The 15146-nt window shown below is 50.5% G+C and overlaps 2 protein-coding genes across 3 annotated transcripts; both read left to right on the plus strand.

The window, feature by feature from the left end:
• Positions 1 to 1002: 1002 nt before the first annotated feature.
• RAMP2 (receptor activity modifying protein 2) lies at positions 1003 to 3231 on the plus strand. The gene is made up of 4 exons (XM_084748018.1): positions 1003 to 1486; positions 1973 to 2038; positions 2500 to 2602; positions 2764 to 3231. The coding sequence occupies exons 1-4, from the start codon at positions 1366 to 1368 to the stop codon at positions 3017 to 3019; spliced, it is 546 nt and encodes a 181-aa protein (XP_084604144.1). The 5' UTR covers positions 1003 to 1365; the 3' UTR covers positions 3020 to 3231.
• Positions 3232 to 9018: 5787 nt separating this feature from the next.
• VPS25 (vacuolar protein sorting 25 homolog) lies at positions 9019 to 14980 on the plus strand. 2 transcript variants are annotated; one of them, XM_084750216.1, is made up of 7 exons: positions 9019 to 9164; positions 9384 to 9529; positions 10707 to 10760; positions 11104 to 11192; positions 11964 to 12039; positions 13642 to 13781; positions 14341 to 14980. In XM_084750216.1, exons 1-6 carry the CDS (start codon positions 9055 to 9057, stop codon positions 13752 to 13754), a joined length of 588 nt encoding a protein of 195 aa, XP_084606342.1. In that variant the 5' UTR covers positions 9019 to 9054; the 3' UTR covers positions 13755 to 13781; positions 14341 to 14980. The 2 variants fall into 2 exon arrangements, with proteins under 2 accessions (XP_084606342.1, XP_084606341.1); XM_084750215.1 differs by lacking the exon at positions 13642 to 13781.
• Positions 14981 to 15146: the final 166 nt, after the last annotated feature.

Raw genomic sequence — 15146 nt, forward strand, 5'->3', positions numbered from 1 at the left:
TTCCAAGGGCCATCTCGCCTCTCTCACAGCTGCCTGTCCGGTCCATGATGCAGCAGCTGGAAGTCCTGAGATGACTTTTTTTTTAAAGGAGAGATCATAAAAGATAACTTTGGTGACAGGAATCAGTAAACTGGGACAACAGCAACAGCTGAATTCAAGGGTCAGTGTCTGGGCGTAATTGGGAAAGTTTTATGTGGACAGCTGTGCGCCTCGGGTTGAACATCATGACCAACCCAACTCCCCGAGCTGCTTCAGGGGAGGTGTGACAGCAGGTAGGGTCCCTGGGGGGCCTCCCAGGAATGTGGCCAGAGCCAAGTCACTCAAGAAAGAAAGAAAGGAAAAAGAAAAGAAAAGAAAATCGGCTTCTGTGGAGTGAGTGCAATTCCCCACTCCAGGTTAGGAGGAGAGCAAGGTATGAGAAACTGATGACAGATGTGGACTTCAAGGCTGGGGAGTGAGACGGAAGAGTTAGTTAGGACCAGAACGTCTCAGTTGGAGCCCTGGGCTCTTTTCTTGCGCTCTCCCTGCCCCCTCCCTTGTAAAACTTGGTGATGATGACAATGGAGCTGATGCCCTCGGGGCTGAGGTTCCATGCACCGCACTTAACAGCAATAACTCATCTCAAACAATAAGAGGTGCAAGGGAAGTTCTAATCCCTTCCTTCTTCCTAACAGCTTGGGTGGCCCTATTCTTGTAAATGTAGTCGTCTGACTTCTTGCACTCCTATATCAGGTTTATGGGGGATGAATTTGCCTTGAAGGGGGATTATTTAGACTTTACTTCCTACCGTGATTCCCTGGCCTTCTCCTTTTCTCGGCAGGGAAACCCTCCTCCTTTCCAAGGGTGTTGGCAGACATCTGTGGGTGTTCCCTGGGAAAAGAAACTCCGCAGCGGGGTTGGGCCCAGCTTTTGACGCGGCTTCCCCCAAACCCCCTGCCTCAGATATCAAGGCATAGAAGCCCTTTGGAACTCTCAACCGCTTCCTTCTTCCCCCAGGTCTGGGACAGCAGCTGGTCCCCACCCCTACGACGCAAGAAGGAGAGGGCTACTTTAATCCCTCAGCTGATGCTGGGAGGCTCCGGCTAGTCCGAGGCGGGAAGTGGATCGCAGTTCTAGGGTTACAGGGGGAGCTGTCCAGCCCCGCAGCCCTGGCTAGAAGCGAGAGTGGGCCAAGGCGCGCCAGGCGGAGCGAGGCGCGGGTGCGGCAGTGACTCCCCCTGCAGCCCGCCCCCCACGTGGCTGCCTCTGTCCCAGCCCCTCCGAGGAAGCGGCGCGGCTTCCTGCGGCTCGGGCCGGGGATATAGGCGCCCCCGCCCGGGCCAGTTCAGCTCCGCCGCCCCTCTTCGCCATCTCGCCCAAGGAGTAATGGCCCCGCTCCAGGTGGAGTGCCCCCTGGGTGGACAGTGGCTCGCTGTGACCCGCGCTCGGCGGCCGGCAACGTTCCGCCTTCCTCTGCTGCTGCTCCTGCTGCTGCTGCTGCTGGGCGGTGAGCGCAGCGCCCCGGGGCTCGGGTGGGAAGACCAGGGAAGCCCGGGAGGGGGAAGGGGCCTGGGCCACCAAGGCCAGCGTGGGACCACCGTTCGAGTACCAACCGATGTGCGGAGCTGCTCAGACCTGCAGATGCCCGCCCGCCCCCCCCCCAGCTCCCCGAAAGCATCTCCGGGTTGGCTCAGGCCGGCTGCTTCCCTCTGAAGAAAAGCTGGGATGCTTGCCCGGACCAGGCGGAGAGGTCTTGGGAGGTTCAGGACTGGCAAGGAGAAGGGGGTGGTTTGGGGCCTGGGTGAGAGTGGGACGCAGCTGGTACCAGCCGCTCCTTTCCCGCACTAGGACAATCCCACGAGGCGGTGGGAATGATTCCTCTTTATGTTTCCAAAGTAGTGCTGACTTTCCAGGGCCTTGGTCACTGAGCGGGCACCACGGCTCAGACCTCTCTCCACACCATCACACCCTTCTCGCCCATTTCTTTCTACAGCTGTCTCAGCCTTTCCGGAGTCCCCGAACCAATCCCATCCCACTGAGGGCAGTCTTCTGTCAGAAGGTGGGTGCCCAGGCCTGTGGGAAAACGACCTAGTGGAAGGATCAAGCCAGCACAGGGAGGGGTCCTTTCCACGCGAGAGAAGCCTTAGAGTCAGCTGATGGCCCGCTAACCTCCCTGGTGTCCTCTTGGGGGGTTCCTGTGGTCTTTCTCCCTGTCATCCCGCAAACCCCTAGCTCAGCTCTAAGGTGTCTTTCCCCAGTTGGTGAAGAAGACCAAAACCAGGTTGTCTGTGGATGTGCTTGGGAGGCTAGGAAAAGAGAAATAGACGGTGCACATGGAAGCCGTTTTACACAATTGCTGAGCCTGGGGACTGGCCTCTCAGCCACCAGTGTCCTGCTAGGGAAAAGTTCGAAGGGATTCCCTTATCTGAAGGCTAAAGACTCTAATTTGGAAAGACCTGGGTCCCGAAGGCTTAGAGGGAGGGCCAGGGGCGAGGTTATCGAGAGCACGTGTCCCCACAGGGACTATAGAAGATTACGAAACAAGTGTCCTACCTTGCTGGTTCCATTACAAGAGTCACATGGACTCTGTCAAGGATTGGTGCAACTGGACTTTGATTAGCAGGTAGGGGCTGGGAGTTGGGCCTGTGCCTTGTGTGTGTGTGTGGGGGGGGGGGGGCTTGAATGAATGTGGGGCATCCCTCTCTCCCTGTGCCCATCCCTCCCCTCACTCAAATCCTCTACCTCCTTCCCCCTCTCCCCCACTCCGCCACCCCCCACCCTCAGGTATTACAGCAACCTACAGTACTGCTTGGAGTACCAGGCGGACAGGTTCGGCCTGGGCTTCCCAAATCCCTTGGCGGAAAGTATCTTCCTTGAGACCCACCTGATACACTTTGCCAACTGCTCCCTGGTGCAGCCCACCTTCTCCGACCCGCCGGAGGATGTGCTCCTGGCCATGATCATAGCTCCCATCTCCCTCATCCCTTTCCTCGTCACTCTTGTGGTGTGGAGGAGTAAAGACAGCGATGCCCAGGCCTAGGGCATCAATTTCTCAGCAGCCATCTTCCCCCTCCCCCCTTCCCCCCCCCCATCTGGAGCTGGGAATCTGTCCTCCCCTCCCTACCATCTTTTCCTACTTTCATCCCCTTCCCACGGACCTTTGGATTGGTGGAAACAGAGAAGCAAAATGGAGTCGTGCCAAAGACTGCAATGGCTGTGGTCTTTAAAATAAAATATGGTTTTTGTACAGTATTCCCTTCCTGCTGGGGTCTGTGTCCGACTAGATAGCCCAACTGGGCACAACTGTTGGGCTTGAAGGATCTCGATGACCCCGCGGTTCTGTTCCCTTCACCTGCCCTCTGCCTGCTCATGGAGGGCATGGTTCCTATACCCTTTCCTCCCAGGGAGGGGACTTTCCTGCCCCTATCCAAACCCAGCTCCAGGAAATAAGCAGGAAGAGACTCCCTTCCGGTTTGGGCAGCAGCTGGGGGTGGTGGCTGGGGAGGTGTCGGGAGGGGCAAGAAATCTCTGCAGTGACTCTTGCAAGGAGGAAAGGCTGCCCAGGAGCCCAGCTTTGCCCTTTCTTCATGCCTGTTTCCTCGAGCCAGAAAGAAAATGTGACTACCAACAGGAATTTATCCATAAAGACCTCAGGACTGAGGCCCAAGGCAGTGGGGGCTTCCTTTAGCCTTGTCTATGCTTCCCCTCCAGGTTCCTGGCCTTCAGCCCACATTGTCTTAGCTCCATCATAGCTACACACTGCCCCCTGGTGTTCACTAGAGCCAACAACCAGACAATGCCTGGTATATCCTGAAGATGCTCGAGGCTGAGAAACACTGGATGTTTCCATGGAAACATCTGATTAAAATTTTTTTTGAGGCAGGGTCTCCTGGACTGGCTGTCCTGGACTCCCTTTGTAGACCAGGCTGGCCTCGAACTCACAGCGATCCGCCTGCCTCTGGGATTAAAGGCGTGCGCCACCACACCTGGCCCTGATTATCTTTTTCAGCACTCTCAGCTTCTTTAGAGGCTTCTGTTTTCTCTGCTGAAATATCTGCTCCCCTAAATATGTGCATGTCTACTTCCTGGCGTGTGCTTATCTGTGTTATAGATAGAATATTCCTGAGTTTCTTGGAACCTATTTGTTATCAAAGATATACTTTTCTCAGACCACATCTGCCACAAGGGATTATATTCTTTTTTTTTTCTTTTGACAAGGTTTCTTTGTGTAGCCCTTGCTGTCCTATAATTCAGAGATCCACCTGTGTCTGCCTCCTGAGTGCTGGGATTAAATGCCTGCATCAGCACCAACCAGTAACCTAAGGATATATATATATATATATTTTTTTTTTTTTTTTCGAGGAAGGGTTTCTTTGTGTCCCAGTTGTCCTGGAACTCACTGTGTAGACTAGGCTGGCCTCAAACTCACAGAGATCCACCTGTATCTGCCTCCCAAGTTCTAGGATTAAAAGTGAGCACCACCATGGCCCGGAGGCCTAAGCATATTTTAAATTTTCAGCTGAGATTTTTGCTCTATTTCCATGAATACAATCCAGTCTTTGTTCATTTTACTAATATGTACTGTGCTCAGCGTGGTATTGGAAAGACAAGTTAGAGCAACTCTCAATGGCTTTCATCCCCTGGGAAACTTGACATGTACAAATAAATAAGAAAACATAGAATGTACAAAGGCAGCCATACAAGGGAGACAGCCACATAAGTATCCAAGTGAGAGGATCACAAGAGATGATGTGGTGCTAGCTTTTCTGTTGCTTGTCATAAAAAACCAGCCAAAGGCGGATCACTGAGAGTTCGAGGCCAGCCTGGTCCACAAAGCTAGTCCAGGGCAGCCAAGGCTACACAGAGAAACTCTGTCTTGAAAAACCAAAACCAAACCAAACCAAAACACCCCCCCCAACAAAAAAAAAAAAAAAACACCAAAAACAAAAAACAAAAAACCAGCCAAAAGCAATGTAAAGGAGGAAAGGGTTTGTTTGTTTGTTTGTTTGTTTTTTCCCCTTAATGTTCCTGAGCATGGCCATTTGGTTTCATTGTTTCTGGGGCCATGTGAGGCAAAAACATCATAGCAGGGAGTGTGTGACCAAATACACTCTTGGCAACCCCTCTTGGCAACAGAAAAACAGAATGTGGCAGAGACTAGGGACAGGTAAATCTTTCCAGACCATGTCCCCAGTGACCTATTATCTCCCACCGGGGCCTACTTTCTAATATTCCATTCAGCTCTGAATTCACTAACGACGAATTCACCTCTTGATGAAGTTAGGCTCCCTGTGATCCGAGCACCTAAACAAAAGCAAACGCAGCTGGGGCCCAAGCCTTCAACACGCAAACCTTCAGGGAAACAGGGAAACATTTCCTATCCAAACCATAGCGAACAGGAATTAGGAAATCACTGAAAGAATCCAGGTGTAGTGGCACGGGGTCGGGGGTGGGGGGTGAGGGAGGCAGGTGGAGTTTGAGGCCACCCTTATCTATGTAGCAAGTCCCAGGCCAGCAAGGCTTACATAGTGAGATTCTGTCTCAAAAACCAAAAATAACAGCAAAGGCAGTCAGAAGTGAGAAAATAAAGGCTTGGCCAGACTGGCAGGTGGGGATGGATAAAGCAGGAGTTACTAAAAATCAATGAAGGGATCTATAAAGCAATGAAGGGGGTCTATAGGAATGGTCCTGAGGGCGGAAAAGGACAAGTATGAGAAGTCAGACTTTGACCTTCAGAACTGACCTAAAGGAAAAAAAAAATAATGTAGGGGGTTGAAAAGATAGCTTAGGGCGCGCCTTTAATCCCAGCACTCGGGAGGCAGAGGCAGGCGGATCGTTGTGATTTCAAGGCCAGCCTGGTCTACAAAGCAAGTCCAGGACAGCCAAGGCTACACAGAGAAACCCTGTCTCGAAAAAAAAAAAAGAAAGAAAGAAAGAAAAAGAAAAGATAGCTTAGAGGTTCAGAGTGCTCCCCGCTCTTGCAGAGGACCAAAGTTCAAGCCCCACCATCCATGGCAGGCCACTCACGATCACCTGTAACTCCAGCTCCGGGAGATCCTCTTCTTGTCGCCACGGGCACCTGCATAAATGCGTGTATAAATATAGATACAAATAAAAGAGTGTCTTCCTTAAAAAGAAAGAAAGGGTTGGCAAGGTGTGGGCGGTGCCCATCTCTAATCCGGTCAGGAGGTGGAGGCAGGAGGCTCAGGAGTTCAACATCATCATCTTTGGCTACATAGAGAATTACGGAGCCGGGCGTGGTGGCGCACGCCTTTAATCCCAGCACTCGGGAGGCAGAGGCGGGCGGATCGCTGTGAGTTCGAGGCCAGCCTGGTCTGCAAAGTGAGTCCAGGACAGGCAAGGCTACACAGAGAAACCCTGTCTCGGGGAAAAAAATAAAGAGAGAATTACGGACCAGCTTGGGTTCCATGAGACTCTGTCTCAAATTAAAGAAAAAGATGTACAGCACGAGGTAACAAGAGAATCAACAGGGGCTGGAGAGATGGCTCAGGTGTTAAGAGCACTGCCTGTACTTCTAAAGGTCCTGAGTTCAGTTCCCAGAAACCACATGGTGGCTCACAACCATCTACAATGAAATCTAGTGCCCTCTTCTGGCCTGCAGGTGTTACACTATATACATAATAAATAAATAAACCTTAAAAAAAAAAAAAAAAAAAAAAGAATGAGAGAGAGAGCCAGGTGTGGTGGCGCATGTCTTTAATCCCAGCACTCAGGAGGCAGAGGCAGGCAGATCGCTGTGAGTTCGAGGCCAGCCTGGTCTACAAAGTGAGTCCAGGACAGCCAAGGCTACACTGAGAAACCTTGTCTTGAAAAACAAAAACAAAAACAAAAAAATGGGAGGGGGCGGGGAGGGCTAGAGAGATGGCTCAGGTGTTAAGAGCACTGGCTGTTCTTCCTAAGGTCCTGAGTTCAATTCCCAGCAACCCACATGGTGACTCACAACCATCTATAGTGAGATCTGGTGCCTTCTTCTGGTCCGCTGACTCACATTTAGGTAGAATACTGTGTAAATAATAAATAAATAAATCTTAAAAAAAAAAAGTCTTAAAAGACAAAACAAAACACATAAAAGAAAAGAAAAGAAGGAGAGAGGCCGGACATGGTGATGCTCTCCTTTAATCCGGGTCTCAGAAAGTGGAAGCAGGTGAATCTCTGTGAGTTCAAGGCCAGCCTGGTCTACAAAGTGAGTGCTCTTAACCGCTGAGCCATCTCTCCAGCCCCGAGAAACCCTGTCTTGAAAAACCAAAAGGAAGCCAGGTGTGGTTGCTCATGCCTTTAATCCCAACACTTGAGAGGCAGAGGACTCTGATACCAGGAACTCTGTAGACTAGACGGGCATCTGACTCAGAGACCCATCTGGCTCTGCCTCCCCAGTGCTAAGATTGAAAGGGTGTGCCACCACTGCTCAGTGCCCTCTCTCTCCGCCCTCTCTCCCTCCCCCTCCCTCTCTCTCTTTAGTTTTTATCTATGTAGCCCTGGCTGTCCTGGACTTGCTTTGTAGACCAGACTGGACTCTAAGTCACAGAGATCCACCTGCCTCTGCCTCCTGAGTTCTGGGATTGAAGATGTGTGTGCCACCACGCCTGGCGAGAAGCCCTGTCTTGAAAAACAAAACAAAACAAAGAATAAGAGAAAGCTAGGTGCGGTGGACCATATCTGTAAATCCATCACTGGGAAAGCTGAGACAGGGGGTTGGAGAGCTCAAGGCCAGTTCAAGTTCACTTGGCCACCTAGTAGGAGGCCATATTCATCTTCAAAAAAGAAAACAAACAAAGAAACAAACAAAATTGAAACCCTAGATATGGTACACATACATAATCTCAGTGCTCAGAAGGCTGAGGCAGTGGGATTAAAGGTTGAGCGCTGGGACTAAAGGCGTGCTCAGCAAGCATTACCTTTAAATAGGAACGAACTGAGCTACGGAGATGAGGAGAGAGGCAAGATGGCAGAGAAGTCCTGAAGGCAACTGGACGAGAGAAGCAAGAGTGATGGCAAAGTGTTGGTTTTATAAAGGAGGAAAGACACGTTGGACACCAGAAGGAAGAAGAAGGAAACGTGGACAGGAACTTTTGAGATTTGAATTAAAGCATGGAGGGGGGGGGGGGTGGCGGCATTCTCGTAATCACTCTGCAGGGAGCAGAAAGATCGACACATGAGGGTGACAGGGAATCAATGAAAAGCAGCTCAGCTTCCCCTGTTCTTTAAAGGCGAGCATCTCCTAGCAGTCAAATGTCAGCCTTCCTTTCAATACTCCTTTTGTTTAGCGCTCTCATCTCTCAAATGGGTTCATATTGTATTTCAGGTCAGAAGACTCCCAAACTTGTATTTCTAGATCCAACAAGGCTCCCCTGAGAGCCCAGGAGTGAGATTAGTTAGTCGGGTAGCCAGGGACGCAGGAAACACGTTCTGGTCTTCAGCGATTTTCCACAGCTCGGCAGTAGGGGTTAGTGTTTGGAGAACGGAACAATAACGCTGGTTTGGGAACTGACCAGTAGTTTAGGCAGGCAAAGGGACAGACCGAAGCAGTGTAGACTGGGTTATGAGTCAGAGAAGGCCAAAGAGATTCCAAGTCTGGGGTCTAGAGAGGTGAGGTTGTGGGAGAGGTGAGAGCTACATGTTAGTTTTGAGTCTGTGAAAAGAGCGAAGTCGCTTACAGTGATGCAAACCACACATTATGCTCCCACGGTTCTCCAGGACACGAAGGAGTGAGGTCAGCGTGGGTGGGGAATGCAGGAGATTTCGGAATCACGAGTTTAAATAGAATGACAATTGATTGACCCGAATGTAAAGGAGCCTCGAGATGTGGACACTAGTTGAGTTTTGCCAACTGCGCAGTTTGCAGAAGTCACTTATTTCTGGGTTTGGACCAAAAGACTTTCAGAGGGCCTTTCTGTTTTTGGATGGTCAAGTTTTTTCTTTCGCTTGTTGTTTGTTTGTTTTAAGGACAGTGGCAGATTGGTTGGTGACAAGGACCGCTCTCAGCCCGCAGCGCTACCTCCTCTCCCCGCCCCCAAGAAGAGTCCGGAACCTTTCTGCTGTACCGTCTGCCCGGACATGCTGAGGCGGAGACCGGAAACCCTTTGTCGGTTCCGGGCTTTCTGGGCTACTACGATGGCGATGAGTTTCGAGTGGCCGTGGCAATACCGCTTCCCGCCCTTCTTTACGTGAGGCTTAGACCCCGGGAAGCCCCGTGTACCTCCCTCCCCTCCCCCGGGCCCAGGGCTCAGCCCTGATGATTCACTTGGGGTTCCGGGAAAGAAAGGAGCCGCCGGCCGCCTTCTGTCCAGCCAGCCCCCCTCACTTTCTCCCCTAGTGTGCTGCTGGGCTGGGGCTGCTTTCGCCCTCTCACGCTAATTCTACGTCCCACTCCCTTCACCCGGCAGGTTACAGCCGAACGTGGACACTCGGCAGAAGCAGCTGGCCGCCTGGTGCTCTCTGGTTCTGTCCTTCTGTCGCCTGCACAAACAGCCCAGCATGACGGTGATGGAAGCCCAGGAGAGTCCGCTCTTCAACAACGTCAAGCTACAGCGTATCCTGCCCCAGGCTTCCCCCCCCCCCCACGTCTCTACATGCCCAGACTGCATCTCCCCACCCGACCCCCCTTTACCCACAGTGGGCAGGTTTCTACTCAAACTGGACTTGGGAAACAGCTGAGACATATGGTAGACAATCATTTACATGTGCTCTCCCAGGCAGTGCCAGGCTCTAGTTAATGAGTGCTGGGGGTCTCAGAATCTGGACCTTTAAGTCAAATCCTAAGCTTTTCAGCCTGGCCCCTTTTAAACTATTTGAATCTCCTCTCCGTGAAGCTCAAACTCCCAAACCACCTTTAATGGTTTTCTGTACTTACCCCACCTGTCACAGGAAGTGGGGGTCACTTATTCTTGCTGTCTGATTCATAGGTAAAATATGTGGAGAAAAGAACAGAAAATGATGGGAACGGTGACACCCTTTAGTTTCTAAAGCTCTTGCCTTTTTTTGTTTGGTTGGTTGTTTTTTTGTTTTTTTTTTCGAGACAGGGTTTCTCTGAGTAACAGCTCTGGCTGCCCTGGAACTTGCTCTGTAGTTCAGGCTGGCCTCGAACTCACAGCGATCCCCCTGCCTCTGCCTCCCAAGTGCTTGGATTAAAGGCGAACTCTTCCCTTTTGTTTGTTTGTTTGTTTGTTTTGAGACCCCATCTCTATAGCTCAGCCTGTTGTTGTTACTGGAGACTCTCCTGTGGCTATCTCATAAGAACTGATATTTCAGGACTGTACCAGCACACTCTGCTAAATGGAAGTTTCTTTTTACATTCCTTTCCAGAATATTAAGGAAATTAAAACTTAAGTATTCAAAAATTGCATGTATGAGCTGGGCATGGTGGCGCAAGCCTTTAATCCCAGCACTCGGTAGGCAGAGACAGGCGGATCACTGTGAGTTCAAGGCCAGCCTGGTCTGCAAAGCCAGGACAGCCAAGGCTACACAGAGAACCCCTGTCTGGAAAAACAAAACAAAACAAAACCAGGACAGCCAAGGCTACACAGAGAACCCCTGTCTGGAAAAACAAAACAAAACAAAAAAGAAAGAAAGAAAAACAAACAAACAAAATTGCATGTATGTTATCAGGGAAAGGAAGGGGCTAAGTGACTTTTCATCATGGGCCCAGCTCTGAAATTTTTCATTTAACCCTAGTTCACACGTAGTCCCTCCCCTTAACCTTTAACCAGGCAAGCTTCCTGTGGAGTCAATTCAGATCGTATTAGAAGAATTGAGGAAGAAAGGTGGGTTCAGTTCCTCAGATACCTCCTTTCTTACTTGGGTTTTCCTGAGGGCAGAGCAGGACAGCTGTTTCCCTCTTAGTGACTTTTTTGTCTCCCTCAGCTTAAAGCTGCAAGTATTTCCCCCCGCCCCACCCCCCCACTAGAATAAAAAAGTAGAATCCTTCTGTGGCCTAAGAGAGAAGGACGAAGGAGAATAGGGTGCCTTACAAGTAAGAATCGTAAACTAAATATTAGTCTCTTGTTCTGAAGCAGCGTCTCCCCCACTCTGTCCCATTTCGGGTTTTGCCTCTCTGTCCCCCCTCTTAGAGCATGATGCTGTCTTTCATAAGTGTCTGTTTTACAGGGAACCTTGAGTGGCTGGATAAGAATAAATCTAGCTTCCTGATCATGTGGCGGAGGCCAGAAGAATGGGGGAAACTCATTTATCAATGGGTGAGGCCGCCCTGCTAAGCACCAAGCAGTGACCCATGGCAAAGAAGAATTGTTGCCCGTGCCCAGCAGATAGCTGGCATATTCTCCGAACCAAACCTGGCAAAGTGGGGAGTGGGCGAGAGGAAGCACGGCCCTTCCCGGCAACCATCCTTCAGTGACTCAGTGTCTCTCCTGCACAGAATCTCCCTTTCTTTGACTCTAGGAGGCCAGAGGCTACGTGAGGCCATGTTTGGAGACTGCAGTACTGGGAACCCTGTGTGCTATTGTTGGCTGGAGCCTCTGGCCACAGGAGATAAATGGGGAAAGGAAGGGAGAAAAAAAAAAACCTGGGTTCCCTCTCCCGCTGTGCCTTCATGGCGTTGTCCACATGAATGAGACCTTCTGAACCAGTGTGGGTGTGATGACAGAATACTCTGTCCCTCAAATTCCTAGTCACCACCAGCCCCAAACATTCCCAAGAGAGAAGGAGGGGAGGAAGGACCAACAGCCTAAATATAACAAACACACACCACCCATTCCTGAACAGAAAACAACCAGAATGAGGGGTCACTTTTTGAGACACGTGAACAGCTGTGGTTTAGTGGTTCCAAATCTGTGTACACACATACAAATATAGCACCTGTAGGGCTTATGGGTTTAGGACACTGCAGAGGTGACAGTCCTGATTTGGGTATAGGTGCCATTCCTGGAGGGAAAAAAAAAGATGAAGTTTACCTTCTTACCTTCTCCCAGGAGATTCTTGGTCCTTAGCCCTCATTTTTGTGCCCTCAGGTTTCCAAGAGTGGCCAGAACAACTCGGTGTTTACCCTGTATGAGCTGACCAGTGGGGAGGACACAGAGGACGAAGGTAATGCCTTTTTCTTCCAGTTCTCTCATTAGAATCCTCTTCTCAGTATTGGTGAGGTTTTGTTTTTTGTTTTTGTTTTCTGAGACAGGGTTTCTCTGTATAGCCTTGGCTGTCCTAGACTTGCTTTTTAGACCAGGCTGTCCTGAAACTCACAGCAATCCACCTGTCTCTGCCTCCTGGGTGCTGGGATTAAAGGCATGCGCTACCATGCCTGACTGGTTTTTGTTTTTTGTTTGTTTGTTTGCTTTGGTTGGTTGGTTTTAGTTGTATGTGTGTGTGTTGTATTTTTTTAGTTTTTTTAGTTTTAGTTTTTTGTTTTTCAAGATAGTGTTTCTCTGTATAGCCCTGGCTGTATGGAACTTAATGTGTGGACCAGGCTGGCCTCAAACTTACAACGATCTGCCTGTACTGCCTCCTGAGTGCCGGGATGAAAGGCGTGAGCTACCACCTCCTAACCAGTATTGGTTTGGTGCATCTTTACACTAACCCTTGCTCTGTCTCTGAATTCCATAATGTAAACAAATGTTCTGAGGGGTTATGGTTTTGTTTGTTTGTTTGTTTGAAGACAGGGTTTCTCTATGTAACCCTGGCTGTCCTGGACCTACTTTGTAGACCAGGCTGGCCTCGAACTCCCAGCGATCCACTTGCCTCTGCCTCCCGAGTGCTGGGATTAAAGGCATGCGACACCATGCCTGGTGGGTTTTGGGTTTTTTGTCTGTTTTTTTTTTTTTAATTTATTTTTATGTTATACATGTGAGTGTTCACCTGAATGTTTGTATGTGCACCATGTACAAGCCTGGTGCCCACAGGGGCCAGAAGAGGTCATTGGATCGATCCCTTGGAACTGTTGTGAGCTGTCATGTCGGTGCTGGGAACTGAACCCATTACCTCCTCAAGAGTAGCAAGCATTCCTAACCACTGAGCCATTTTTCCAGCCCAGTGTAAAACTTGTTTGTTTGTTTGTTTGTTTTTCAAGACAGGGTTTTTCTTGTAGCCCTGGCTGTCCTGGACTCACTTTGTAGACCGGGCTAGCCTCGAACTCACAGAAATCCACCTGCCTCTGCTGGGATTAAAGGTATAGGCCACCATGCCCAGCATCAGTGTAAAACTTCTAAACTCTCATCTAAACCACTTGAATTCACAAGCACAACAACTCTTTTTATTGGTGTGGATGGATGTTTTTATAAGATTTTTCAGGAGTATGTTCAGAATTGTTGCTGTAGAAGCCAGCTGGGGAACCAGTGTGGGGAATTAAGCTTGGAATCTCATTCCTTGCTGACTCAAGCTCTCTTTCACCCTTCCTTCTTATAGAGAGCTCAAGATTTGTGGGTGTCAGCTGAAGGGACTGGGCCAACACCCCCAGCCCCACCCCCAACCCATTTAAAACCTTTGGGTTTGTGCCAGGCAAGGCTTTGTGTGGTCTTTGATTTTTACATAGGGTAAAGGTCTTCTTAGCTCTTTTTTTCCTGTGACTCTTTGTTCTGATCCCCAGGATCACCAAAAGTTTCAGTGTTTGCCAGGGTAAGGGGGGGCGGGGTTGTGCCGGGCTGTGACTGCTCCAGCAGACCCGACACCTCTTGGCTGTCTCCCCCTTCTCTGCAGGCCTCTGCTTGCTGTTCCCACCATCACCCCATGAGTTCAGCACTGCAGCCTGGCCCAGCCCACCACTCAGCCTGTGCAAAGCTGGAGGCTTCCCCAGAATGCTCACTCCCTGACTTGAGCTGGGCTCCCTCAGGGGTGAGGTGAGCAAGCCTGTCAGAGCTTGTCTGCTGCCTCTCACATCTCCCTAGAGTACCATCCCTTATCTGGATATTCTGCCGGCCCTTGGCGCCCTCACACCTAGGAAAGGGCCAGTGTTGGCTATGGACTTCCTGGCTAGGGGGTGCCAACTGCAGTTACACTTACATATGAATCAAAGCAGATCCTCTTGTTTTGTACAAATGTCTGGATAAGGTTCCTGTCCAATGTTGGGGCCCAGCTAAGGTCTGATTATCAGGGTTACTTTGTGGTCCTAAAGGCAAAAGCTGTCCCTGGTACATTGGATATTTGATGGGAGCAAAGGGAAAGAGGGCTCTAGGGGGTGGATCCTGCAGAACTGAGAAGGGTGAAATAAGCCTGATTCATTTCATCCTGACCCAGGCTGCCTTCCACTCTCACTCCCAAGGCCCGCCCAGGAAGTGTGAGAGCTGCAGTGCTACAGATAGCATCCAAATAGACTAGTCTGGCTTTGGAAGGTCTCAGCTTTTAGCTCAACCACCGGAAGAACTGAGTATCCCTGACTGTCCGTCTCTTCTGACCTAGAGTTCCATGGGCTGGATGAGGCGACCCTACTGCGGGCTCTACAGGCCCTCCAGCAGGAGCGCAAGGCCGAGATTATCACTGTCAGCGACGGCCGAGGAGTCAAGTTCTTCTAGCAGAGACCTGTCTCCTTTACCTCTTACCTCCCACCTTTCCAGGGCTTTCAAAATGAGACAGACCTAGTGTCCCCACAGACTGGATCTGTCACTCAACCAGACTCAAAGGGCTCAAGTCCTGAAAGCTCGGACTTAGGGTTATTTCCTGCTTAAACCCATTATGTCTGTCCTGGGTTAGGGTGGGCTCATGGTGCCAGGGAGAAAGGATATGTTTCTTGCCCTACCTCCTTGCCCATCTTAGACTGTCCCTGAGCCAGGGTCCGTAAACCTGACACTTTACATGTGTTCTCACACATAAGTACACACCCACATGCGCCTGCACAAGCTTCTTTCTCCTTCCTCCCACTCCTTTAGCTGCTGTTGCCTCCCGTCTCAGGCTGGTGCTGGATCCTTCCTAGGGGATGGGGGAAGCCCCGGCTGCAGGCAGCCTTCCAGGCTATCCGGAGATAGGGAGCCCCAGAAGGGGCCTGGCAGTGAGAGGCAGGCCCACTCTGATTTATGATATTAAAGTCTCTACTCCCACTGTCTGCCTGTTGCTACTGCTGGAATGGGACTCGGGAAGCGGAGAAGGCGGAGCCTAGTTCCACCTGATTGAGTCCCAGTCAAGGAAAGAGAAGAATCCTTTGGCCTTTGTACAAGAGAAGGGCCTCTGGGCCTGGGGGCTCCAGTGAGCCTGTGGTTTTCCATGTGCTG

This window comes from Acomys minous, assembly GCF_964271855.1.
Source record: "Acomys minous genome assembly, chromosome: 12".
Lineage (NCBI taxonomy): Eukaryota > Metazoa > Chordata > Mammalia > Rodentia > Muridae > Acomys > Acomys minous.

Bases quoted from the DNA above. Each gene is read 5' to 3' on its own strand.
- VPS25 (XM_084750216.1), top strand. From the start codon at position 9,055: ATGCTGAGGCGGAGACCGGAAACCCTTTGTCGGTTCCGGGCTTTCTGG. The intron at 9,530-10,706 runs GTATCCTGCCCC...ACCTTTAACCAG, and splicing joins CAACAACGTCAAGCTACAGC to GCAAGCTTCCTGTGGAGTCA. The intron at 12,040-13,641 runs GTAATGCCTTTT...CCTTCTCTGCAG, and splicing joins GGAGGACACAGAGGACGAAG to GCCTCTGCTTGCTGTTCCCA.
- RAMP2 (XM_084748018.1), top strand. From the start codon at position 1,366: ATGGCCCCGCTCCAGGTGGAGTGCCCCCTGGGTGGACAGTGGCTCGCT. The intron at 1,487-1,972 runs GTGAGCGCAGCG...TTCTTTCTACAG, and splicing joins GCTGCTGCTGCTGCTGGGCG to CTGTCTCAGCCTTTCCGGAG. The intron at 2,603-2,763 runs GTAGGGGCTGGG...CCCCACCCTCAG, and splicing joins AACTGGACTTTGATTAGCAG to GTATTACAGCAACCTACAGT.